General features: G+C 41.3%; 1 protein-coding gene across 4 annotated transcripts in view; it reads left to right on the forward strand.

Annotated features, from left to right (window-relative positions):
• Positions 1-4,799: 4,799 nt before the first annotated feature.
• Positions 4,800-26,132, forward strand: part of rapgef1b (Rap guanine nucleotide exchange factor (GEF) 1b) — a 45,478-nt gene continuing 24,145 nt past the window's right edge. For 2 of the 4 annotated variants that reach the window (XM_046066152.1, XM_046066154.1), the window contains exon 1: positions 4,803-5,121. In XM_046066152.1, coding sequence (XP_045922108.1) covers positions 5,094-5,121 — 28 coding nt within the window. In that variant the 5' untranslated portion in view covers positions 4,803-5,093. Of the gene's footprint in view, positions 5,122-26,132 lie in introns of all 4 variants that reach the window. The other 2 variants (XM_046066156.1, XM_046066155.1) reach the window with 2 other exon arrangements.

The raw sequence follows: 26,132 nt of genomic DNA on the forward strand, positions 1-26,132 counted from the left end.
TACCCTGGCCTCTGAGTTAAATGTCAATCAGGAATGCTGGAAGGACCGGCACAGTGGAGCGGAGGGTCCCACCACAAAGGCCGGTTGACCCTGCCGTTTGAAATAGAGAGGAGGGAGAAAGCTAAAGAGAGAGGTGAGAGTTTAGGGAGTGAGACCTTCACTGTCATGGTGATAGGACAGAGCGATCTTGAAAGGCAAGCAGCTGTGCTTTCCAAAAGCCACGGCTGCCGCCCTGTAGCTCTCCAAAGAGCAGCACAACAATGCCTGTCTCAGCACATAAATAATTCCTACGTGTTAGTGTGTATGCATCCACAAATGTGTGCACAAAGTTACAGTATGTGTGCCCTGTCCTATACACATTTTTCTGTAATATACCTTTGACACTGTGAGGAAACTTGTGGTTGGTTTATATGTTTAAGATTTGTGTTGAAATGCACTCTTTATTTTATGGGGGTATTAGAAAGAGCATGCAGCTCTGCTTATTTTTCCATACTTCCTACCAACAACACCCTCCCATCCAATTTTCCCGACCTTGTCAAAATGTGTCTCCATGTGCTTGCTTGTGGCAGTGACAGAGTGCTCTATTCTCATGCAGTATTGAGTAGGTTATGACCTAGACATCTTGTCCTCTTCGTCCAATGGCTCTCAACTGAATTATGTCTAACCCCCTTATTGATACCTCTGGCCGTCCATCCTAATTCCACCATGAAAAGCACACTTGAAAAATCCTTCAATTATATGTTTACCAAAGGGCCAAAGATAGAGGACCCCGATTGTTGTGGAGGTATTTTCCCCCTCCTTCTCCGTTAAATGTATTCCGTCACTGATCCGCTCCCTCTCTCCCCAACTCTCAGATGTGAGACAGACGGAGGGGCCTGACCGTTGGCCAAGGTTAACAGAGCCTTAAACTGTGTTTGAGCTCTGCATCACACGCCCACCACCGCAGAGATCAAACACTGTTCTTCTCTCAGCTCCCACTGACAACTCTCGGCTAACAAAACTGTCTTGCTTCTCTTTTCTTTGCCCTGTCTACCGTGAACCGTAACCAGCCCACAGCAGACCCGATCAGATACTAAGCCCAGTGTGAAACATCCCAGTGTGAACAAGTGTGAATCTTCCCACGTTCATTAAACATTTCGATCGTGAGTACTTGAGCTTGGTTTGATTGATTGATGCCTGTTTCCTTAATCTGTTTGAATTTAGAATAGTTATCACTTAAGCAGCTGCGTGAAGTTATTATAAAGTATATGACAACTTATTAATCACTTAAGGATTTTGTTTGTTTGTTATTGACTTTCCTTGTAGGCCTGGTCATAGTCTAATCTAAATTCCTGCCATCATCTCAGCTTTAGTGTTTTTGTGAATCTCATCAAGAAAACAGCTATTTCATCACTGTAATGCCAGATTCTTTTATATTAAACTAATCCCTCTCAAATTACATCTCATCAGCACTCCCTCTGCCTGCCCAAACATTGCAACAAATAAACCTCTGCAGGGTGCATAGAGCTGAGCTCCAGGACACAAAAATGATCAGCAGTTCATCAGCACCACTCTGTGGCACACAGTATAATGGCAGTGTTTGGTTTGCACTGTGCTATGTAGCCAATAGATAGCAGCAAAGAGCTACATGGCATGACCATGATACCCGTGTGACCTGAATGAGAAAAATTAAACTTGACATGACAACTGGATGTCAATCATCGGCCAAACTGAATGCTGTCACATGTGGCAGACATCTACTAGAACAAAACCTGTCATCATGACTGTGTATATTTTACATCCCACTTCCTTGTGACAGGTAACAGTCCATTATCTTTAATGACTGAGATGTTCGCCTCGTGAAGCCTTACTTTGATTAGACAACTGCTAGACTGATTCATATTGCACTACTGATAGACTGAATGTAGCCTGTCAAGGAAAGCTAAGACACACAAAACAGTCGTACTCGGATTGCGCCGTGAGGCCTATCCTGTCCTGACAAGTCTGCCACTGCTTAGGAGTTTATTGTTTTCCCTGTGTGACTTTATCATGGCCTCGGGGAAGGTATTCCACTCCTTCCCCTCCACCACACACGCCCACACATTCTCACAAGTGCACACACGCATACAGAAAGCACTTGTTATATGGGTGTGGTTTCTGCTGTGCAAGCAAGAGGGTGCAGGCATAATGACAGCCAGTGTAAATATGAACCCTTAACTCTCAAAGCCTCAGTTTGATAACTGATTAAAAGCAGTTGATGATGAGGTAAGCTGCACAATGGCTTGGAAGAAGCCTCTAACAATATGTAATGAGCTCATGTCAGTATTTGAATGCATGCCTCTGCTTTCACGAGTGCATCGCAAGCATACAAGCTGACCCAGATCACTCAGAGAATCTAGATCATTTTAGTCAGATCAATTATTCATAAAAAGATGACAGGGCGTGCTTGCTTCGTCTTGATATTCCAGAGACATAATCCTGATGGTTGCTCCTTAATGGCTGAGATATTGTACAGCACTAAATAGGCAAAATCCATAGTCAGCTGTTTACTAAAATCAGGGTTATATCAGGAGTCATCCCCCACCCTTCCCTGTCACAAGAACAAGTTGTATAAATGGTACCCCATCCCATGGTCAAGGTTTCTGCATGCCCACCAGGGGGCTCTGTACTTCCATTTAAGCTGTACATAGCTTGAAATTCATATAAAAAGTCAAACTAAACAAAAAAATTAACCACTTAGTTACAAAATGGGATGGCTTCACACCTAAAGTAATTCTGCAGGCACAAACAGATTGCAGATGTATTTAACTATTTACTTCTGAGCTGTTTCAGTGGATAGGTTAAGATTAGATTAGGAAAAATTTTAAAGAATATACACAGAGTTCTTCTGCCCTTGCTAATATGATCAGTGATGATGCATAAGATACACATGAAGGTTTCCAGCAGTGTTTTATAGCAGAGGGGGGCCACCCTACCTGAAACAAAGACCACTTCCGCTAACATCATAAAAATTTAAACACTTTTATAAAATAAACATTTATGTTACAATATAACATATGTGAAAAAGTGCAGAGGTGCTATTTCAAAGAGGGGATAACATATTCAGTTTGGCTATTGTTCAGGCCGTCATCTACTAACTAAACTAATTATAAGAAAAGACGTGATACAAGATCTTACCACCTTGGCTAAACAATTTCCTGAGGGAAACCCTGCACGTGCTGAAGATGAAGATCTGAAATGTCTGAAAGGCTCATGCTGTCTTATCAGTGTAAGCAATGAATTAACCTTAACATGACCTAACAGAGAAATGCATGTGCACAAAAGTAGACCAGCCTTGAAGCTAACCTGTGGAAGGCACTGGAGAGAGAACAATATTATTATCAAGATGATGTAGTGGAGCAATTACATTGCTGGGAAGAAGCTGCACAGTCTTCCAGGGCATTTTCTGAGGAAAGACAGTCTAACTTGGTATGTGCAAAAAGTTTTTAAATTTGAATATTGACACCAAGAGTACCTTTACCTGAACAAACATATGGCAATATGAGGGAAAAAAACTCATGACTAATGTCCTCACGTCCGCTAAATGTGCTAATGGATATATATTGATCGACATGAGTACCCACAGTTTGGTGAAATACACAGGGCTTGGAAGACAGAATGCTTACAGTGTGAATCCGACAGAGTCTTGACCTAATGTTGTGATCCAACACTCTGTCGTCTGTTTGAATTAGTCCCCTATTTAATCAGGTAGTCTCATTTAGATCAGTATGTGTTCTTTCAAGAGAGTGGAAAAAACATGCATTAAATCATTAACCCCCTTATTGATACCTCTGGCCGTCCATCCTAATTCCACCATGAAAAGCACACTTGAAAAATCCTTCAATTATATGTTTACCGAAGCGCCAAAGATAGAGGACCCCGATTGTTGTAGAGGTATTTTCCCCCTCCTTCTCCGTTAAACGTATTCCGTCACTGATCCTGAAATCATTATCAGGAATCAGCTTTATTAAACCATGTATGTTTTCACATACAAGGGATTTGACTCTAGTTGATCTCTTTGTACTTACACAGAAATAGACATACAGCTAAAACAAGGACAACAATGCTGAACAAAGCTATTATGTACATACAAGAAGGTGAAAAAAGATAAAGCCTCCCATTCAAGCTGTCCTACAGTGGCTTCTTGTTTTCTTTCCATCTATGTATTTATCAAATGACAGTATGCAAAATACTTTGAGGTGCTTTCTTTGCATCAGTGTATGCATTTGCATCCATGTTAACAGCTAGATAGGCAGATAAATTAACATAAAGTACTTAAAAGTAGCTCAATTTTTTTTCCAGTTGCAAAATTAAAGTGCCGTATACATTCATACATCACTAACTCCAACATAATAATGTGATACATGATTCTGAAATGGTTCATTCTGCATAATGGGTATATTTATAATATAATATAAAACTTTTGAATGCAGGATTTTTATTTGTAACAGATTTTTCCCCACACTGTGGTATTGCTATTTAACTTAAGTAAATTAGGCTATCTGAGTTCCTCCTCCACCACTGTGTGTATGGGACCCACAAATTTCTCAAATCTAATGATTGGTGAATTTCCAGAGTGCCGTTGTATGCATGCATTTATGTTAGTTTATGACTCCATATGCAACACTTGCCTCCTCTCGGTGAATCTTCATGTTGCACTTGTATCTAGCCCTGGAAACAGACAAACACTGGTTTGTTACTAACTTGAATTGAAATTGAAACACGCCCATCCTCTTGTTGACAGATTGATGTGGCTAATTCCTCACGCAAGGGGGCGCTGTTCTACTGGATGAGCGCTCTCTGCCCGAGTCTAGGTTCAAGACATTAACGTGTGTGTGGTGTGGGGTGGTGTGTGTATATCCAGTGAAAATTACCCGGAGACGGACTGAGACAGTTTTTGACCGTACCAATGTGTGTAGCCTATAAATATATGATATTGACCCCGGCGGAATCATCTCATGGACACAACAGTGTATCGAAAATGAGGGAATAATCGGAGTAGACACACGGCGAGGCTCGTCTGTAGCTAACGTTTTGTTGAACTGCGAGTGGGATCACAGCTGCTGGCTACGAAAATGTCGGGAAAAATAGAGAGCAAGCAAGGTAAGTCCTTCCCGGCTGTACCCGACCACACTGCTCCACTTTCGGGATACTGTATAACGGTATTCCTCTGACGGGGCACGGATGGGTGAAATGTAGGGTCCATGGAGGAATACAAACGCTAAATGAGGCTCCGATTAACGTTGGAAGAACATATTCAGTGTAAATGGTGGTTTAATTGGGCCTTACGGATTGTTCTTCTCGGCTATCCAGTTAAAATAAAGCATCAGCTAGCGGCCAATGATACTCGCTGGACCAAACGGCTTTTCTGTAAAGGTTACCGTTTCAACCTCATACCGACCAACGTTAACTTAGAGGTGACTAGCTGGTTAACTGGCCAGTAAATGATTAACGTTGTTGAGTTACTACTCCCAGCAATTCAGCCGGATGGATGTCGTCAGCTAGCTAGCTTAATAGAGAATACAATTTAAATGTGCTATCACTCCATAGCTTTGACGTTACTTCACCGGCGTTTCACCGTCCGCTCTCAGCTCGTAAATAAAACCAGGGTTTGATTGTTTGAGAGCATCGCTAACATCCAACAACGAATTTCTGCTTTTCACCCGGGAAGAAACATTTTAAGAAGACAATTAAATACATGAGTGGTGGTGTTTTGAAATTGACTTTCTGCCTCATAGATGGGTAGTTAACATTTTAAGATGTGTTTGTAACGGTAGCCACCAGCAGCTAAAGGTTAGCTTTTCAGTAGCTAACGCTAGCTACGTTAGTTACCTAGTACACAGGAGTTTGTAACGCGTTCACGCCCAAAGCCTGTCGTGTGTATTTGTGTTGTGTTGGTTTCAGCATTGTGCACGTGGCATTTGTCGTTGCGTTCTCCTTCTTTGTGTCTAACTAGCCGCTCGTGTGTGGATGCCGCTTTTAGAGGCAAATAAACACTTAAGTATGAGATGAAACAGGGTGGTCTCGGGTATGCCTTTGGAAGGAAACTTTATACCCGCCAGCTACACTTGCATCCCACTCCACCAGCTGTCTGCCTGCTCCGCTCCACATACACTCCTGCCCGCTGGTGCCTGCAGCGCATGGGCGCACACAGCGCTCAGTAGTAGGCGGGGAGGGGGTGTCAGCCACCACCAGCTCCAGTCATTCTTCATAGCGTAAAAGTTTCCGATTCATTGCATGTCTTGCAGACAGATGACTACATATGGTCACAGATTACTGAAAACTCAGAGGCAGTGTCGTTTGTGTCGACTCTGGCTCACTGATAAATTAAAAGGAAATGCAGGCTGCAGTGTATTTGGATAATAGTCACTATGAGCCCAATCCATCACTGCTCTCTTGTTGACCCGCTTCCCTAGGACTCCTGGTTGTGTTTACCGGGTCACTTGATGGTCTGCTGTCTCTGCTCCCTTCCGCATGTACCCATCGATTCCAAATATGTCCCCAGAGGGCACACTATACTGGATGCCACTGAAATTGAAAGAGGGGGGCAAGGCTGGTAGTACTGAAAAACTGTGCAGCAGGCGTAGCTTCAGTGCCAGCCTGTTAAGCCTTTTCCTCAGAGAGAGAGAGCGCTAGCATGTGTGTAAGGATTGGGGGAAATAGCTGGTGTCTATGTGGGCTTAGGCTGTGGAGACTGCCGAAAGGGGACCCGTTTTAGACCTCGACAGAAGGAGCTTAATTCACTCCTCGAGAAGCAAATTAAAAGGGAAAAGATTTGGAGAAAGCAAAATAACGTTCACCCCTATAAGTAAGGATTCCTGTACATGGATGTAGTCATGGGGTAAGGTTTAAATAGTGATATGATGCGGCCAAGAGGTACCATGCAAATGGTTACCATAGCACAGCAACCGAGTAGGACTATCAATGAATGCACACATGGAAACAAGGCTCCAGCACAAGACGTATGGCCAGCATTTCTTCCAGAGTCACTAGCTGCATCAACAAACTCCCTAAACACCATAGATACTGTGTCCTCTCTGTCACTGACTTGTCATCTCTTTAGGGGGGCGGTAAACACTGACACACTGTTACCTGTTTGGAGTTGCCTCTCCACCCACCTGTGTGGGGCTTAGTTAGGAGGTTGTCACCTCCTAGGGAACCATGTAGGTGGTTCTTGTGTCTGTTTCAACAGTGAACCCCCATTTTCTGTGTACACACCCACATGACTTCATCGCTCAGGCAGATTCACTATTCTGTGATGGTGTGTTGCCTGAAAGCCAACAGCAGCAGACAGCTAAACTGATCTCACTGCTTAACTGGCAGAAAATGAACTGGGTGGAGTGTGGGAGTGTTAGGTTTTTTATTTGTGAGTTCACATTTGGTGTTGGACTTGTTTAAATTGACTCAGGAAAGGGGGCTGTCAGGGTAATTGGATTGTAAAATGAAAAGCATATAGGTACTCAAACCTCCACCACATCTCCCTTCCTCTGTGCGTCAAACTTTTACTCAGAATTGGTATATTTTTGTTTTTCTCACCAGAACAAAACCAGATAATGATGAGTGCTAAAAATTATTTGGGTGTGCTTATTGTTTATGAAATAAGAAACACTTACTGTTCATATTTCGCTGTAGAGACATAGTTTAGCCATTCCACTATGCTGTACTGCGACTCTCTTTGTGACCACTTTCTGAAATTAGTAATTAATTGCTCATTGAATGTTTACGTGTATTGTTGTGCTTTTAATGACCTAATCAGACGCCCTGGAATGATTCCACAGTTGCAGTTGTTGTAGTTGGCACTGATACATTTAATGCAACACCTTTCAAACAGGCTTTAAGTAAAGCAAACACCTTCAGCTTCATGTTGCAGAATAAATCCTGCATCCACTTTTCATGTTAAACATCCCTGTAGAGATGCACATCTGCTGTCATCCAGTGCATGAAGTTTTCATTCACATGAATAATTCTAAAATTGAATGGCTTGACTCCAACTTAAATCCACCCAACAATTACAGTTGCTCCTTGTTGCCAAAATATGTGTGCACTGTGTTCCTTTTACAGACCATGAAATTAGTTTTTTTCTGAAGATAAGTAGATGCTTTAAAGATATAATATGTAACTTTTCTGCATTAAAATGTCAAAAAATTACTACTCTGTACTTAAATTATCCCGAATGTTTCCAACAAGCCAGAGAAATCTCTAATTTTAGTCAAGGTAACGGGTGCTTTTCATTTGGTCGCCTGTCAGTAGAGTCATATCCCCTTATGGTTGTCTGCCAGAAGCTGTCATAAATTTACGATCCAGTGTTGGGGGCTCGTAGCCCCTCTGGGACATCCTTTGTTTGCTGAACAGCGTCAGAGAATCACTGATTTAAAAAATTACCTGTTTTTATCACCTGGACCATTTGTTTTGGATGCGGATAATTTGGCTCCCAGTCAAAACCGTCTGAGCGATGAACACTGAATCTAACAGGGAAGCGCTGACTGTAGTGAAGGGACTGGTGGTGAAGACAACAGTTCCCATGATTCCACACTACTTCACAATGTCATTAAACTACATATTTTGTTATTGTTCTGATCTGAGAAATCCCCAGCGGCAGAAATGACATACTGTGCGTTTCAAGCCCAAAAAAATCTGGTCCTTTTGTCCATGCTGTGTTGAAAAAGTACTGCGCTGTGAGTTATGTTTTATTTATAAAACCATGTGTTTGTGCTTATGCGTGGATATTTTGCACGTTTGCCACTTAATTGAATATTTATGCTGTTAACAGTTACAATTCCATCAAAGAAGTTGTTTTTGTATTTCCGTCTGACAGCACAAAATGCAAGTAAATATACAACTTCATGACTAAAAGAAACACGCCTTAATTGAAGCTATATTTGTACTGAAATGAACTTTCTATTCCCTGACACAGACTGTGATTGTGACACAACAGTTTGGCATGTCAGTGTTGGTAACAAAATGTGGGAGTTGCACAGTGTTTTATAATTAGCCTGTAGCCTCCTCTCGCTGGACAGTCAATGGTAGTAGCCAGCCACAGCGGAACTGATCCATCAGTTACTTATTTTAGGCTGTCCACCCCCCTGTTCATAGTGTGTGAGTGTGTATCTAGATATTTGCCTTTGACAGAGTTTAGCTGTAAATGCAAAAAGTTGACTCTCGAGCATTCTTAGAGTTAACACTGAAGTGTAAGTAATTTTGATGGCTTCATGTTTGCTAAGTGGTTACTGCGTTGCTTCAGACTGAAATATCTTCTTGTCTGATGTTCAGAAATAGCAATCCCCACATGCCTTAGCCACCAAAACTCTGAGCAAGAGCTAAAGCAGTCGTGATTACAAAAGGGTTCCCCGGGTGATTAGGTTTACGCACATTGCCGATGAGTGATCCCACTGTTTCACAGAGCAAGCTCTGGGTCTTGGTTTGACATGCTGCAATTTTGAGGTTTGATGGCAGAAAGCATTTCACCCTCCCTCTCCCACAGAATGAGAGGCTTGCTGTTCCCATATAGGTTTAGTTGTGTTGTAATTAGTTTTGTGTGTGTTTATGTGTGTGTGCGCGCTGTGTATGGGAAAGCAGAAAGAGGGAGTGTATAGAGAGAAAGGAAAAAGGGTGGAGAAAAGGTAGAGCATTGATGGGAATCTGCACAGAGAGAATCAGAGAGAGAAATGGATTGCTTGTTGGGTAGTGACCGGACCGGGGCTATCGATGAGCAAAGGAAGGCTATGCCTTTGAAAGCAAGCAGGTCTTTGTAACATGAATTTTTTTCAAAGCTGCTCCGTACTTCAACATCTTCCAAGGAGCTAAACGAGGCAGTTCAGATTATTTTTTGGAGATCTCATATGCAGTTCAATACGACTTCCATTTACAGTTCGTGTCCATCCTCTCTACTTCCATCTGTGCTCTTGAGACCTATGTCTCAGAGGGGTTTGTCTTAAGATGATGCTTCACTTGATTTCTCTGCTGTGTGTTGGCCTACATGCCAGAGAGCAGGTCATTTATTCCCTCAGGTGGCCTTGCGCAGTTCATTGTGTTCATTGCTCAGTACATCTCCTTTCCAGACCCTCTCCAGGACCGCTGATGACAGCTTAGACGGCTTTAACTCAGACGTCCAGGATTATGTGATTCTAGTCTTATTTACAAGGCATTTACAAGAAGAGTTATTTAATAAACAATCGACTCGGGGGGAAAAGCACATTGTTTTTCCATTCCTATGGCCTTCTCTCAGTGCTATTTGTGGCTCTTTCCTCTGAAGTGCTGCGTGTTATGGCTGACTCAAGAGAGAATGATCATGAGGGCCGGTTAGTTTGTGACTAACTCTCAGCAGAGCTATTGAGTGATAGCTGTGAAAATGCCAGTCTGACCAACAAGTCAGTATACAACAAGTATAACCATCAGTATCACTCCTGTACGTGTAGCTGTGTGGACTTGGGCCTCTTGGATGGGCAATATAAGCTTGAGGAGCCAGGCCTCCTCAGAGGACACAGATTCGTCTCAACAAGGGGATCTAGATGAGGACACAGGTAAACACACGCAAATATGCACAGTTCTTCCTCTGATGCATGCATGGTGGTGGATAAATGCTGTCATTAGTCCATTGCTAAAGTGTCAACAGAGTTCAACCACGGGAGAAACGGAACTGTTGACTGTGAGTTTCCCCAAAATGGTTAAATCTTTTGCATTGTATTTTGGGTATTTAAATGATGATGATGATAACAATGAAGAAACTAGATATAGCCTATGTAAACAAGTCCAAAAAACAGGCATTCATTGAAATGTAAATGAACAGGCCAGAACACAGACTCAATGCGCTGCTAAAAATTATTCTCAAGCACAGAGTTCTGTTTGACTTGCACAGTTAGTGGAGTGGCTGGTTACAGAAGTTTTATGCATTTATTCAACAGTTTTTTGTTTGTTTGTTAAGTAAATGCATAATTGCATTGTTATTTTGTGTGTGAGGGGGGCGATGTGTGTGCTGTTGCCAGCTGTCGCCCGTTTTGGAGCTTTAATGTAAAATAGGCTCGCTGGCAGACTGAAATGCAGGAGACATTCCTCTCTGTGCTTTTTGTGTCGTGTGGCTTTATACAAGGTGCTCATTTGCTCCGCTGAAGTCTTGGGTGGAACCAGCCCGAGGAGGCAGCTCCGCTGGGCCACAGCCATCCATCACAGGCTGCCTCTCGGCCGTATCACCTCCAGAGTTTGTAGTCCAAAGCTGTAGCTTCTCTAATCCTGGTTGATCAGGTGAGGTGGATCTGCCAGCGTGAGTAGATGCTGTGGTCTTAATCCAGTTACACAATACAACAAATTGGGGTTGTTCACTGTGACGCTGTAATCTTGGCATCTTAAATCCAACCTGCCTGCCCTTGCTTCTCCATGGTGGCAAAGTCTGTTTGTTGACCCACATGTTGGAGTTAACGGTGTTTTATTAATGTCGCTAGTGAGTTTGTGCTTCTCCTGCTAAGTTGTTAGAACAGATCCAACCTGGTGTGCCGGTAGCACATAGCGGCTCCATAATTAAGGTAGTTGAGTCCATCATTGTGTAATTACACAGTGCAGAGTGCTATAATACCTTGTTTTGAAAACACACAGTCTGTGGTGCGCTCGGCCTAATAAATCTGTGCACTACAGCTCAGCAGGCTGTAAGAGTTTGTATGGGTGGGTATGTCTTGTATGTCTACCCTGGCCTGCCCATTCTCCGTAGCTGTGATGGCCCTCATTGGGGACTGGGTGATGTGTTTCTAACAGACAGACTGCATGTTGGTACAGATCACAGTTCAGCCACAGCCGAGTTGCTACCGATGTTTTGAACGACTGTAAATAGTGTTATATCACAGTTGGCTTGACTGCAGTGAAGATCCACATTAAGGATCATCAAGTGGACCATTCCATTTCCCAATCTCTTGTAAGCAGAAGCTGCTGATAATCAATGCAATCTCAGTGCAGATTGTGTTAACTAACTACACCTGCTCCTGTGTCTCTTATTTCTTTTTCCAGATTGAAGAATCACTTAACCAATTTTAAAATCTCCACAGTATTTATTCTGATACAGTATACATTTAAATAAATCTAAAAGACTAAGACCTAGACATGCATGAGTGTTTGTCTTTTTATTCTGCAACAAGTTAATTGCATCAACCAAAGGCACTTTGTGGTAAAGGTGTTAAGTAATCCTTGATTACATGCTAGAACAAAAACTAGCAGGGCTGAGAACCACTACTGAAACTTCTCATGTGTCTTATGCAGTTTTCTTTCAGTTCTTGTTTTGCAGTGAGATTTAAACCAAGTTCATGTTTCAGCTTGCTAAGATATTTTTTTAATAGATGCATATATTTCCATTTTCAGCCAGAGCCATTTATTGACATTGTACTTTATCCAAAGGAAGACAGAGTCTGTGATAGCATGTCAATTTGAATGAAGAACACCACTGTATTTCATGGTTATTTAATGCACTTTGCTGACTATCATGCACACATCCCAGATCAAGTGATATCCACCACTAAGAATGAAGAAAGGAAATATCTGCCTGCATGCCATTTTTCTAAGCACCCAAAGTAAAGTGAGTAGCAGAGAGAGAGTCAGAAATAGTGAGTGGCCTTGGTGTGACTGAGAGTAACAAGCTCTATGGCTGAGGGAAAATGTGGAGACCCTGAAAAGGGGTTTTATGTCAAGTCGTGCCTGTCTGTGTGCTCATGTTGAGTGTGTCAAATCATTGAGACCCCAGGGTGGCATGGCTGGGTCAGTGAGCTGGCATACAATGAAGGGGATGTCCCACAGTTGCTGCCAGTTTCCGATACCAGTCTAAATCAGGAATGGAGAGAGAAGTTGACATTGCTTGAAAACAAGTCACTGTTGTCAAGGCAGATGTGGGCGTGTGTTTGTGTGCATGCGTGTGCGCTTGTCTGGGTGCATCAGCGATTGTGAATCATTGGTTTGAAATCTTTTTATACCCAAACAGTATATGGCATACTTTCATGCAGACACGCACAGTTTTTATCCTGTCAGTGAGTATGGTCGCGCCTGAAGCCCTGCGGGCAGAGTGTGTGGACGTTATGTTTAAGTGTGCGTCCGCCTTTTCTGACCCACTTCTCCTCTTGGTTCCTCCTCAGACTATTTGAATGAGAGAATATGTTAATTAAATAGAAATAAAACTTGCGACACTGTGGATTTATGAACTTCCAAAGAGATTGTAAAATACTTTGCTTGAGTGAAGTAAGTTTGCTCCTGCAATCAATGAACTTTGGGAGGAAAAAAAAATATTCATTCAGCACACATTTTGACTCTGCTCTTCATTTATCTGCTATTCCAGTTGAAAGTAAGGGAATTTTGCTTTTAAATCTTGGAACAGAAATCCTTAAAGTCAAGTTGAGCAAGCACATGCTCAGGCTGTTCTTTTTTTGTTTCATTTTTGTCTCAATATTTTCAATACTATAATTGTGAGGCAACACATATGGGGCATTATAACAAGCATCACAATGTATTTTAGACCAATCAATAACAGTAATAAAGGAAAACCACCTCTCCCCTCAAAACCTGTTAGAGCTATCCACTGTAAATGTGGCTTATAGTAGCAGGTTTCTCTATAATAAAGTGAGGAAGGGGTACCAAGTTTCAGCAAAGTCCTTTATGTTTTTAAAGCATATAAGATATCTTCCAGCATAGTAGTGTATGGGTCATTTCTGCAAGCCACTGCTTCAGTGTAGGAACCACAGCTTGTTTCCACAATCTGAGAATGATCTCCAGCAACATCTTATGTTATTCTGTTAACACTACCGCAAAAGATGTGAAAATGACATCACACTTACCTCAGCTTCACAATGCTTTTCTTCAAAGACTTAATGTTTTCCACCTATGCTAGTGAAAGACGCATCACTGTTGGTGTGTTTTAACACAGACTTTGATTAAAAAAGCTAATTTAGGTCAGTACGTCTGACGCAGTGTGTCTGCATTCACAGGAAACCCAGAGGACAGAACATCAGTTGATCAATAAATCACTGGAAGATGATATGCAGGTTTTGTGTAAAGTACTACTATTACATAAACTTAAACCTGTAGTGCGGAACCTTTGTCTTCCCTTCTGGAAGTGAGAGAACTACACAAACAATTGCAACTCCTGATGTAGGCCTACAGCTACCTCAGTAGAATAGCTTGCTCCAAATATTTTACACATACCAACCTGTCTGAGAGGTAACAGGACATCCATCCTCAGCCCCTTCTTTTCTCTCAGCGTTCTCCAATGAGGAAAAGCTTCACCAATGGTTTTTGTCCTCACCATCAGCTGCTTTCTTTTTTTGACTTCTTCTTCTGAAGCCAGGTTTCTTTATCTGGAGAATTAGAAACTTTTCTTGGATGCTTCTTAGGTTTTTCCGCAATACTCCTAGTTGCTTTAGCCTACTCTGTTGCTACAGTTGCTCAGGAGCCATGTAGAGGGGGAGTTGCATCCTCTCCGTTAAGTTTCCTTTTAATTGGCATGCAACACAACATTGCCAAAGCATATCAACGCATACAAACACAATAAACAATTCTTAATAATAAACGTTGTTTCGAGTGGAATTTTTTCTTTTGGCTGCAGTGGCAGATCACAGAGCTCTCTACATGGCTCTGGGTTGCCACTGTCAAACCAGTCATTGCTGGTGTGCCAGTGCGTGAATGCCGCCACAGACATCGATATTAAAAACTCTACCAATATAATACAAATACAGGAAGATTTACCTGCCAGTTATAGGCTCAATCAGCACAGTGTGAACTTGTTTGGCAAAGGCTGGAATGTACCTGATGTCAATTTGTGTGTAAAAGGCCCCGCACTCCATCTTTAAGAGATTTCGACTTATTATCAAGACCTTATCCTCAACAATAGAGCTGTTGCGGTCTTTGTGTCCCACCTTCTTTTAAACTCTCAAATCAAGTTCCTCCCTTCTTTAAATTCTACCCCAGCGCACTGTTTCATGTGGGAAAATGTGAAACCACAAAAGAAACATACAATCACAAAGCTGTTTTTATGTGAGCTAATTACATGACACTACAATAGACTCAGCTCAGAAGTGATAGACAACTACTACAAATATAGAGAGATTAATACAGTTACACAGAAGTTTGAAATGAATTTTAAATGCAAATTTTACATCCCAAAATAGGGAAACGGAAAGCACTTTGGAATAATCATGACACATGTACATTACAGAACAGCACAGAGAAACACGCTCTTTGTTTTGTTTGTGTATGCGAATAAAAGCAATTTAAAAAGAAATGGTAAAAGGAAAAGTTATTTTAGCGTGTGTTGGATTTCTCATAACTAAAATAGTTTAAATAACTACTGCCTAATTATAAGTGGCTGTGCGAGGGCGAGTCTTGTTCTTTGTGGCAGACACGTCTGTCATCCAAGACAATTCTTAAGAAGCTGTGAACCACTCCGAATGCAATGAGTTTGGTTTGCCACAGTGCATTTGAGCTGCAAGATGAGATGTTTTATTTGGCATCTGTCTGTCAGTCTTGTCCAATACACTGTTTGTGTGCAAAGTGTCAAGAGGATGACAAGTAGCCCTCTGTACTGACAAGATCAGCTTTGTGCAGCACTCGAACGCAAGGAGAGTGGTACCACTCCTCGCTGCTCGAGGCCATTTACTCACAAGAACGCTATTGCTTATGCTTCTGTCTCTCTGTATCCGTCTCCATCTTCTTGGGCTGTAAAGCGATTGGTTCTCTTGTGGCTGTTTGTAGGATCAGTCTCCTATTTCAAGTGCTTTATAGTGCCTGTTTGCCTCGTGCTCTTCTGCCAAACAGCTGCCGTTCACTGAGAACTCTGAATTCATCTCAGTAGATCACAGCGTTTTTAGCTGTCGCAGTGTCTCTGTTCTGGTGCTGCTTGATGTTACAGATACTGACAAGCTGGGTATTTATAGCACTTTGTGGCTTTGTAGTCTATTGGTTTCACCCAAGGTGAACCTGCCGCCTGCCAGCCAATCTGCTCTCACTCTTCCGAAACACTCAGAAAGCGTTCAGAAAGCAAGCTTTAAATGCAATGCTAGAAAATGCAGTAAACCACTGTAGCCAGAACGTCACTTTGAAGAATCAGGCTGCTTTGAGCACTTCTTTGTCTTCTGTGAGTTTCTGTGTGGATGTGTATGCACGCCATGCCTCATAGCACCTTGGGGGGGGCAGAGGTTCTGAATCCAGGCTGCTTTGGACCATGAACTTTGTCCAGAAAATAGGGAGTGGCTCTCAATGATGGAGACAAGGGACAGGAAATCGTGCCAGGGGCCTCGGCGTCAGGGGGGAAGGAACAGGAGGGGTACCCAGGATGGCGTGTGTGTGCTGTGTGATTTCCCGCTTTCAACCAGTCTACCTCACATGTTCTTGCCCTGCCCTCCAATATAACAGTGTGTGACACTGTCTGTTGCCTCACTACATCAAGACCCATGAGCTGGATCTGGATCCTAGCATGGTTGAGCAAAATGACCAACAATCACGTTATAACAACTAAGGCTACAGCTAATGACTATTTTGATTATTGATGAATCTGCTGATTATTTTCTCTCATTTGATCAATCAAATCAAGTCATCCATACTTCCTGAAATCCCAGTTTATTCATCAAATAGCTTGTTTGTCCAATAAACACTATGATATGCTGTTTATTGTCACATAACTCAAAGAAAAGCAGCGAATCATCCCATTTGAGAAGCTGGAAACTAGCAGATGTTTCTAATCTAAATCTATTTCCTTTGATAACAATAAAAGGACAATACCTATCAAATGGTTAAAAAACTTGAGGTTCTTTATCTCTCATCCCTTGCTCTCTGTAAACACGAGTGAGGTATTATCATCCCAGTGATGTGTATACTAATTCTTAAGGTAAACTAATTTATATCCAAAATACAGTAAATTAGCCTATTTGAACATGTAGAGGATGTGAGCTTTATTCAGAGACATTGAGTGATTCCAGTTATTCTTCCCTTTGTGCAGCGTCTTTCTGACTAGACTTTATAGCCTATAACTATTGTGATACAAGTTCACCTTTGGACCTTTCCTATTTCACTTTGTTGTTTTACTCAGTCCCTATGTCACTGTGCCAAGCAGTGTGTGCAGCTTTCTAGTTTTTATTTTAATTTTACAATTGGGGCATTGAAAGCTTCCCTACTTGTGTGCTGTGAACTGTATTATTTTGTTGTCGATGCTGTTGAAAACCAGGCCCTGTGGCGTCTCCTCTGCAACCCTTTGCTTGAGGTTGCATAGTTTATAGGGACTCTTTGTGTGCTCGGTTGTTTCTGTCTGGGGACGAGGGTGTGCATTGTGTTGTATGTGTGTGTCTGTTGTACATAGGACAATTGAGTGACCTACAGGCCTCAGGGCTCCCTCCATTGCTTTCAACACAACCTGACTGAACTGCTGTGCCAAGTGCTCCCAATAACTAGTTCCATTAGCTCGCCCAGTGCCCACTATGAGACCTCAAGCCGTATTGAAATCATACAAATAGAGTTACAGCTACTGCCAGAGCTTGAGGATTATCTGAATAGTCACAATAACTTAAAGGATAGTCGCAGCCCACACAGTAAGTGCAGTGTGGTATAATGCAGTACTCCACATGCAGGATCCCTAATAAATTGCAGTGTTCTTTTACTATCATCAAACACTAACTAGAAATGAGGAAATGTGTGGGATAACTACCAGCAAGAATGAGCCACCAGTTAGAGCAGCAGCAGTGGTAGGAAGGCACAGAGGGGCATAGAGATGCGAGAAAAGGTGCTACTGACTCTGGTCAGAGAGTGCTTTGGAAGAAGGAGTTTTGTTGGCTTCATAGTTAAACAGAGGAGGCATTGGGGTTTGAGACTTGTAAATGTTTATGCTACCACACAATACACAGGCCTAATTGTCCCACCCTCTTCCAAAACACCACCTTCCAGGCTAGTGGCATACATTTGACACCATATAGAGCTCTTCGTGAGTCAAACTGTCATACTGGATTGAAAATGTACCAATCTGAGTAGGTGTTTTTCATTCCAGAGAAAATTCAAAATTTCCTCTTCAGTAATTAACTGCTTGACCACAGCAGTTCATGAAATGACTCACTTTGGATTAATACTGTAATACTTGACATTAACTGTTGAAAAGACAAACCTTATCTTTTGTGAGCTTTGAATACAACCACAGCAGATAAAGTCTGCTTCCCTTTTGTGTGTGTGCAGAAAGTCCCTGCCAAGATTTACTGTTTATTTCTGTTGCCGATGCATCACTAGTTAACCTGTCCACCATATGCACACTCCCTTCCTTTGCAAATAACATTTATGTATTGACACAGCTCACCGTTAGCTTGTAATTAATTCAATATACAAGAGTTTTCTGGAATGAATGGTCTCCTCTCTGAACACCAAGAGCAGAATATACTGCCTCATATTATTGAGAACTAATTTAATATTGAAGGACTTCTGTATTACTGTCATACTGAAAATACATTCAAGGCCTAGTATTAATATACTGTTATACTATAATATACTGTTTGTTTTTTTTAAAGTACAAAATGCTTCAGTGTAGAATGACTATGCTGTATATGATAGAGTATTTGATCAAAAGGCACAATGCTCATGAACACGAACTTCAGGAGACATCAAACCTCCTGCTACAAATGTTAAAATGATAGTCTTTCATTTAGACAGCTTCACTTTCAGAGTCAACTTCAAGGCTTCATACTAACGCACTACCCCCAATATCAATATATCACCCACCACATCTCATACACAAGCTGTGTAATCACGGAACTGTGCAAACCTCAGTAGCCTTGAGTTCAAGTATAGTACTTTATTTTAAGCTATGTTATGACTGTAAAACATTTTTCTTTTGTTTCCCATCACTGTTCTTCCTCGAAGCCTATTTTTCTGTCATGGCACTAGTACATTATAAGTGTGTGACTTTGTGTTTGCAAAATACTTTAGCAAAACATGGCTTTAAGCCACTGTTTTATTGCTGTACATGATTTAGATGACAGGTCATGCATTGTCGGATCGCTGTATGTGTTTCAGAGCTTCATGAAAATGCATACTTCACTTTAGTAGGCCTTTTAAACTGAAGCAAGTGACCTCAGATCTTGGTGACAAACGTATTGCACCAAATGTGATTGCCAACTAGAGAAACAAAATGTGCAAGCGTGCGTCAAAGCAGAACTGCAGGGCAATGTTGCTGATTTCATAAATACCAGCATGAATAAAATGTTTGTTTTGGTGTAAATTTCCATCTCTAGATGTGATGAAAATATTTGCATGTGTGTCATGTTGTCCCACTTCTGCCTTTTATCCTGGGTAATAAGAACACAACACCATTACATATAAACAGACTCAAGAATGCAAGGTGTGTCACCAAGAGATTAGGCTGGATTTTGTTGTTATGTGCCTCTACACGCTGCTTGTTGCTTATTATGGTTTAATGCAACACATTGTCATCCCCACTGATAATTCTAGTTTTAGTTCACTTTGTAGATGCGTGAAACGCTGTTGAGTGAGGATTGTTTGTTCAATCAGCTCACATTTGCATGTTGAATGTAATTTTCCCCCATTTTCTAACCTTTCCAGAACGGTGAGAAAGTGACTGTGGCTACTTTTTCTTATTTTCTTTTTTATCTCTTCCGATCCTATGACTCATAGGGTAATGATGTCTCATTCACAGAGCAGGAGTTTCCCTGTATCTGTATTCTTGATCATCAGCCACTCTGTCTACTGTGCCATCTCTGTGGTAAGATTTAAGAGCAAATGCCACCAACACTTACAAGGAAAGGGACTGTCCTACGTTCACTATCTCGTCTTCAGATTGCACCCAGGCTTAACATGGACAACCAAACCTGATCTCAATAAGCAGTTATGAATCTGGTATGTGTTTTGTCATATAGATCTGTGTTATAGATCGGCTGCATTGTGTAGCCACGCTCTGTTAGCCATGGTTGACTGTGTCGTCTGTTCCCATGCAACCCAGCTACGCTTCCATCATCACATTGATATTTGCTCCTGGCCATTGACCCATGGTTGGTGGGGCTGCTTTACTAGTCATTGACATACTGAGGGGCATGTTTGTTTAAGTTATTAATGGCGTAAAATATTGGCTGTGGTGGGTTTTTTAGAAGCAGACATACGAAGACAATGTCTTTCTCACATAAAAGGCATGTAGCATTTTCTTACAGGAATATAAATAATGGTATAATTGTTGATTTTGGTAAAACAAACCATGTAGACTAAGTGCTTGGAAAAAATATTTGTAATAATAGTAGTAATTTAATGTTATATATAAATGAGCTAAGAGTGAGCTATTTCCTATTACTTCGATGAAGGATAGTATGTATTATCTAAAGTGGCTCATCATTCTTTCAGTTTGAAATTACTTATAGTTTATTGTAATCCCTGATGTAATTGCTCAGATGAGGTCAGGATTATTTGCCCATTATGTTTATTTTAGCTCTTCAGACATCATTGGCAAGTGAGTGGCTGAAGAAATCCAGCATTTGGATGTGTCAATTGATAATGTGATTTTCCACATGGAAACCATCTTCTGTTTCTCTTTTACTCATTTGTGAGGTAAAATGTAATAGATGGTTGGGGAACTGAGCACTTAACATCCACTGTATCTCATTTACTAGCTCAGTAAGTGGACTGGATGCGCTCAGTCTTCCTGTAGCTCGTTGTTGAACAGCATACTCAAACAGCACAGCTGGAAAACTGTAAAACCCACCACTGGACTTCTTCCCCCATTACTCCTGAAATCAACCATTAACCAGGGCCACGTTTCAAACTAGAGCTTGCTCTCTTCCCTGCCATCCTTGGACTGTAGCTTTGCTTGCAATCATAGACTGGTGCAGTACATATACACACACAGCCCACTGTATCCTATAGTGCAGTGTGTTGATGAACGGGCACGTAAAGAGGATTCCTATTTAAAATTGAGCACAACCAGCAGGAAGACAACCACTACAATGGGGAGAATAAATAATTCACTAAGTACTTAACTATTTCCTCTTAAATTTTTCTCTTTCCTCCGTTTTTCTCCCTGCTGTTCATCTCACATGCCTCAGGTTTGCATTCCACACTCTTGCTCTACAGAAGGTCTTGCCTGTGGAGACATGATACTCCGCGGTTTTTGTTTTAAAGTGTAGCAGTCAGACAGTAATTCGCTCACTTTGTTGTTATTTTTATAGACAAATGAGGCCGCATTGCAAGCAAAGTTGCTTATAAACAATGCACTGTCTATTTACATGTATCCCAGGGTGGGGTTCATCTCCTTTTCACAAGTTCTCAAGAATGAATGTATTTTGTGTTTTAGAAGTGCAGTAAATAATACACCTATTATAAATGGATGCAGACTCATTCCACCTCTTTTATGCATCGACTTAACTGAAGCTTGTATTAAATATACTTAAAATAATAGGCTGTCTTTTTCACATCTGCTACATCTGAGTAAAAAGGGTCAAATCAACTGGTATGGCGTTAGGGACGGGGATGTTAGAATGTCTATTTGTTGGCCCATCACTTTGGTCTAGTCTGAAATATCTCTAACAACTAATAGATGGATTGCCATGAAATTTGATACAATTTTTCATGGTTCTCAGAGGGGGAATCCTGCTGACTTTTCCTATAGCCACAGGTCAGTTTTCACTTTTATCCAGTCAAATATCTATCAATATAATATAATAGATGATAATATTTTGTGCAGATATTATACATGATACATGTCTCCCTCATGATAAATTGTATTAACTTTGGTAACCCCTCCCCTTTAACCTTTCATCTAGCGCCATCATCAGGTCCAATTTTTTTTGTCTGGTACTTTGTTTTATGACCAAATACCTACAAAACTAATGACATTCCCATCAGCCTCATCTCCAGGCTACTTTGTGTTTAGTGCTAGACCAGTTAACACACGTTCATATGGCATATTATACCTTCATTATCATGTTAGCATTGTCATTGTGAGCATGTTAGCGTACTGGTGTTAGTATTTAGTTTAATTCCACTCAACGCTTGTGTATTTTCCATGTGGTCAGTTTAGAGCAGATTACAAATTTCGTTTAGGCAGTCCATTTATTCTTATCATTTTACACACCATTTCAGCTAATGTTTACTGTCCCTTACTGCTTTGTTTAGATAATTATTTCAGACATCAATTTAACTATCTCCTGTACACACACATTCAGATGAGTTTTTTCCACTTGCCTTCTTCTCTCTTCAACAGCTGGCACAGTGACTTTTCTTACTCTTGTTTCAGTCTTTTAGAGGGACTAACAAGGCCATTTACGTGGGGCATGCTGACTTTCATTGAGCAGTCCTCGCTGAGGGAGTTCAGCAGGACTGACAGCTGTGTGTGTAACCTTAAGCACAGCCTCCCCTGTATCCCTTCACACAGTCCTCAGCCAGTGAGGGGCCGACCAGCTGTCCTGTATAGATCACACCTGTACTGAACAAGAACCAGATCAATCTGCCAGCCTGACAGTTCTTCAGTCAGATCTGGACAAGCTCATACGTCACCTGTCATCAGTTGTGTGGTATCACTACCAGTGACTGTGATCCTGAGATTTCCTGCTGAGATATATTATTTTTATTATATTTTACTGTGTATCCTCTGTCCGGACATTTGGTCAGGCAGCAAGCAAAGTAAGGTACATTTTGTATTAATATAAATGTGTGGTTCCTTTTTCATTATTTTATGTATCATTTAGAGCAAATACCACATGTAAAAATACCAACCACTTCCTGGATAAATCCAAGGTTTTGATGCTGACGGGACATATGGATATGTTTCAGTCTGTCCTGGTCTGTGTTGTCCATTAGACTATAACCAATTTGGCGCCATTTAGCCTCTCAACAGAGAAATCATATATAATATAGCAATGATGCTGCTGAAATAAAACTCTGACTGATGTGATGTGCATTGTTTTTGGAAATATGACTTGATAAATCGTAATATCGTCTGTCAGACATCCTTTCAGATGTGCAAAAGCTTTATTTATTCATTACACCTTTTGGGAAAACATTATCATATTTGCCTGAAGCACAAAGTGTACCATAAAAATGTTTATTATGTGTTTTTGCTTTGCTTTTGCAGTTATTTTAATTTACTTTGGCAGTCCGGCTAAAGAGCAGCTAGGCAGGGAAATCCTTGTTCGTGTTTAAATGGCAAAATGAGTCGATCTATTTTTTTTTTTTTTTTTTCTTCTTCTTCTTTTTTTTAGAGACGTTATATGTTACTGATTCAGAGTTATGATGGAAGCCTGGAAAGATAGGAGTTGAGTTGTTGGGTCTGTGTTGTGGGAGGGGAAACTCAGGACAGGTTAAACTTCCATGGAAGATACTTGATGTACCTGGATGGCTGGTATCATAACGTTCCAGCAAAACAGAATTAAATGTGGGTCTGTTAACTTTGCTAATCAGAAAACATGTGAGAGAATGGCGAAATACAGTGCATCCGGAAAGTATTCAGCGCATCACTTTTAGCACATTTTGTTATGTTACAGCCTTATTCCAAAATGGATGAAGTTCAAAATTCTCCAAACAATACCCCATAATGACAATGTGAAAGACGTTTGTTTGAAATAACATGTACATAAATATTCACAGCCTTTGCCATGACACTCAAAATTTTACTCAGGTGCATCCTGTTTCCACTGATCATCAAACTTCTTTCACATTTTCATTATGGGGTACTGTTTTTGAGGAAAATAATGAATTTCATCCATTTTGGAAGAAGGTTGTAACATAACAAAATGTGGAAGAATCGACGCACTGTGAATATTTATCAGATGCACTGTATACAATTAAAGGTGTATTGCATACATTTAACAGTGTGTTTTTGCCAGAAGCACCCATAAATGTACCCCCCTGGTGTGTGTGTGTGTGTTTGTATTTACTTATTGTGTAATTAAGCTTTGAGACAATCCAGCTACTGGAAGGCTCCTGGGGACTCTGCTCTACCACAGAGTTATTTGAGAACTCTCCCAGGCTTTGTTCAAGAGTCGTTCAGACGGGAGTGTTTTTTTTAATGTCCCCAAGGCCTTACAATGCAAGTGTTTAAGCAATTTAAATGCCTCCAAAATATGTTTACTTGCTAAATCTTCCAACTGTGATTATTTTCTTTTTCATATATCCTTTATAGCATCATGAAAAAACGTCACTGATTTTGATTTGACTTTTGCAATGAACTGTCATTTAATGTTTTATTGCTATATTCAGTGACCTTAATTGCAGAACTGTCAAGTCATCACACGGTACTCTGCAAGTGGTTGTGAGGTTGCAGTGTAACAAAGTGAGGCTCAGGGGAGTGAGTGAGTGTGTGTGTGTGTGTGTGTGTTCAACAGAGGAGACAAACCTCACCCTTTATGGAAGTGTAACCACACTTCACTGTTTATCAGGCTGGCTCTGCTACTGTATTGCACTGTATTTTAAAGGGAGTAGGGAAGAAATTTGGGAGCCACTAGCAGGACTATTTTTTTTTTTAAAGATCGTCCGTGTCCAACCCTTCTCTGTTCACTACATCTTTAAAAGCAATCTTAAGGCAGTAAAAAAAAATCCAAATATTGGCTATAAAAAAACACTTGACATTGTGTACGAAAATGTTTTACAGGTGTACGAGAGTACAGAGCGGAAGAGTGGAAAAAAAAAATGTTTTCCATGTGAGGTTTCTTTCAGTCGAGTCCTTGACTAGTCAGATTCAGTGTTGAGACGTTACAACTGATGACATCACTACCTCATAATTCTGGACAGCAGCAGGCAGGCAGCTGGGGAGAGCAGGAGGGATGGCTGGCCCGTCTATAGTGAGAGGTGTACATGACTACAACAGAGCACTTCACTGTATTCTCTCTCTCTCTTTCACCCTTTTCATTTCTTTCTGTTGATGATGTCATTTCCATGCAGAGCCAGACTTCCAGCGAACTCTACAGTGAAGGAGAGTGGGGGTGGCTTTCTGTTCTCAGAACTGAAGAGAGAGTGTGGGAGGTGGGAGAGAACTGAATAAGGAGCAGGGGAGACGGGGAACCAGCCCTGTGTGCGTGATGAACAGCTGAGCCACAGGGGCTGCGCTGGTGTCTGAGGGACCAGCTGTATCGATCATGACGGTGACTCATTGTGCTGATGTCACTCCGGCCTGGGACTCAGGGTTTCAGCTGTAAACTCACACATAGTCCTTCTGGGCCTCTTCGGGCTGGGATTTAGCGAGAGGGTCCAGCATATTATGATATTAGCCACAGTCTCTGCACTTGTGCCAGGAAATGGGGGAAACAAGGTCAAATAGAAACGATTATATGAGACTAATTTCGTGTGGAGGCTGCCGTGCAATCAAAAGCCTATGGTCCGCTCCGCGCACTGCCATAAAGTGAAACCTTGCCAGGATAGCACCCAGGCTTGTGGCAAAACTGGCTAGCGCAGGTATGTTTAGCCTCAGGGAAGGAAAAAAAAATGCTCACACACTGTCAGCGCTACCTATTTAGGCACACTATATCAGCACAGCATAACCTTTGGCCAAGATGCAGAGTATTGATCCAGACATCTGTTGAAATGAACAGGTTTGTCACTCTTCACTGTGCCTAATCACTAATCTGACTCTATGACAAGCTCTATCACTATGTCGTCCTTCTCTCCTCCTTCAATCCTGCCTGGCTAACTAGCTGAAGTTTAGAGGATGGTGAGGAGGGTGCTTTCTCTAACATTGTGGTTTGTTCTAACTGTGCTACTAAGGAAATTTACTACAATTCTATGTTAGTCTTGCACATGTCTTCTAATATTAGAGTTATGTTGTATTTTAACAAAGCTGGCATATTTATGTCAAACATGTGAGTGATTTGACCTGTTTGGATGTTCAGAACTAGGTCAAATGCGGATTAAAGTTGTTAGAGATACATTTCCAGTAACAGTTTATTTAATCAGCCACCCACTCATTAGTAAGGGACCTGCAGAACAGCCAGCGTTGATTTATTTTTGCACAATATTGAGCAAAGTTTTTTTTTTTTTTTAAATGCAGTGTAAAACCAGAGCCAAAGGGGCGATGCATGCCTTTGTATCGGGAGGAAACTACAGTGGAAGCGTTGTCATCAACATTTTTAATGAGACACACCGTCGTCCTTGGCTGCCTCAGCAAACTTTGGCTTTTGCCCGGAGTAAGG

This window comes from Micropterus dolomieu, linkage group LG13, assembly GCF_021292245.1.
Source record: "Micropterus dolomieu isolate WLL.071019.BEF.003 ecotype Adirondacks linkage group LG13, ASM2129224v1, whole genome shotgun sequence".
NCBI lineage: Eukaryota > Metazoa > Chordata > Actinopteri > Centrarchiformes > Centrarchidae > Micropterus > Micropterus dolomieu.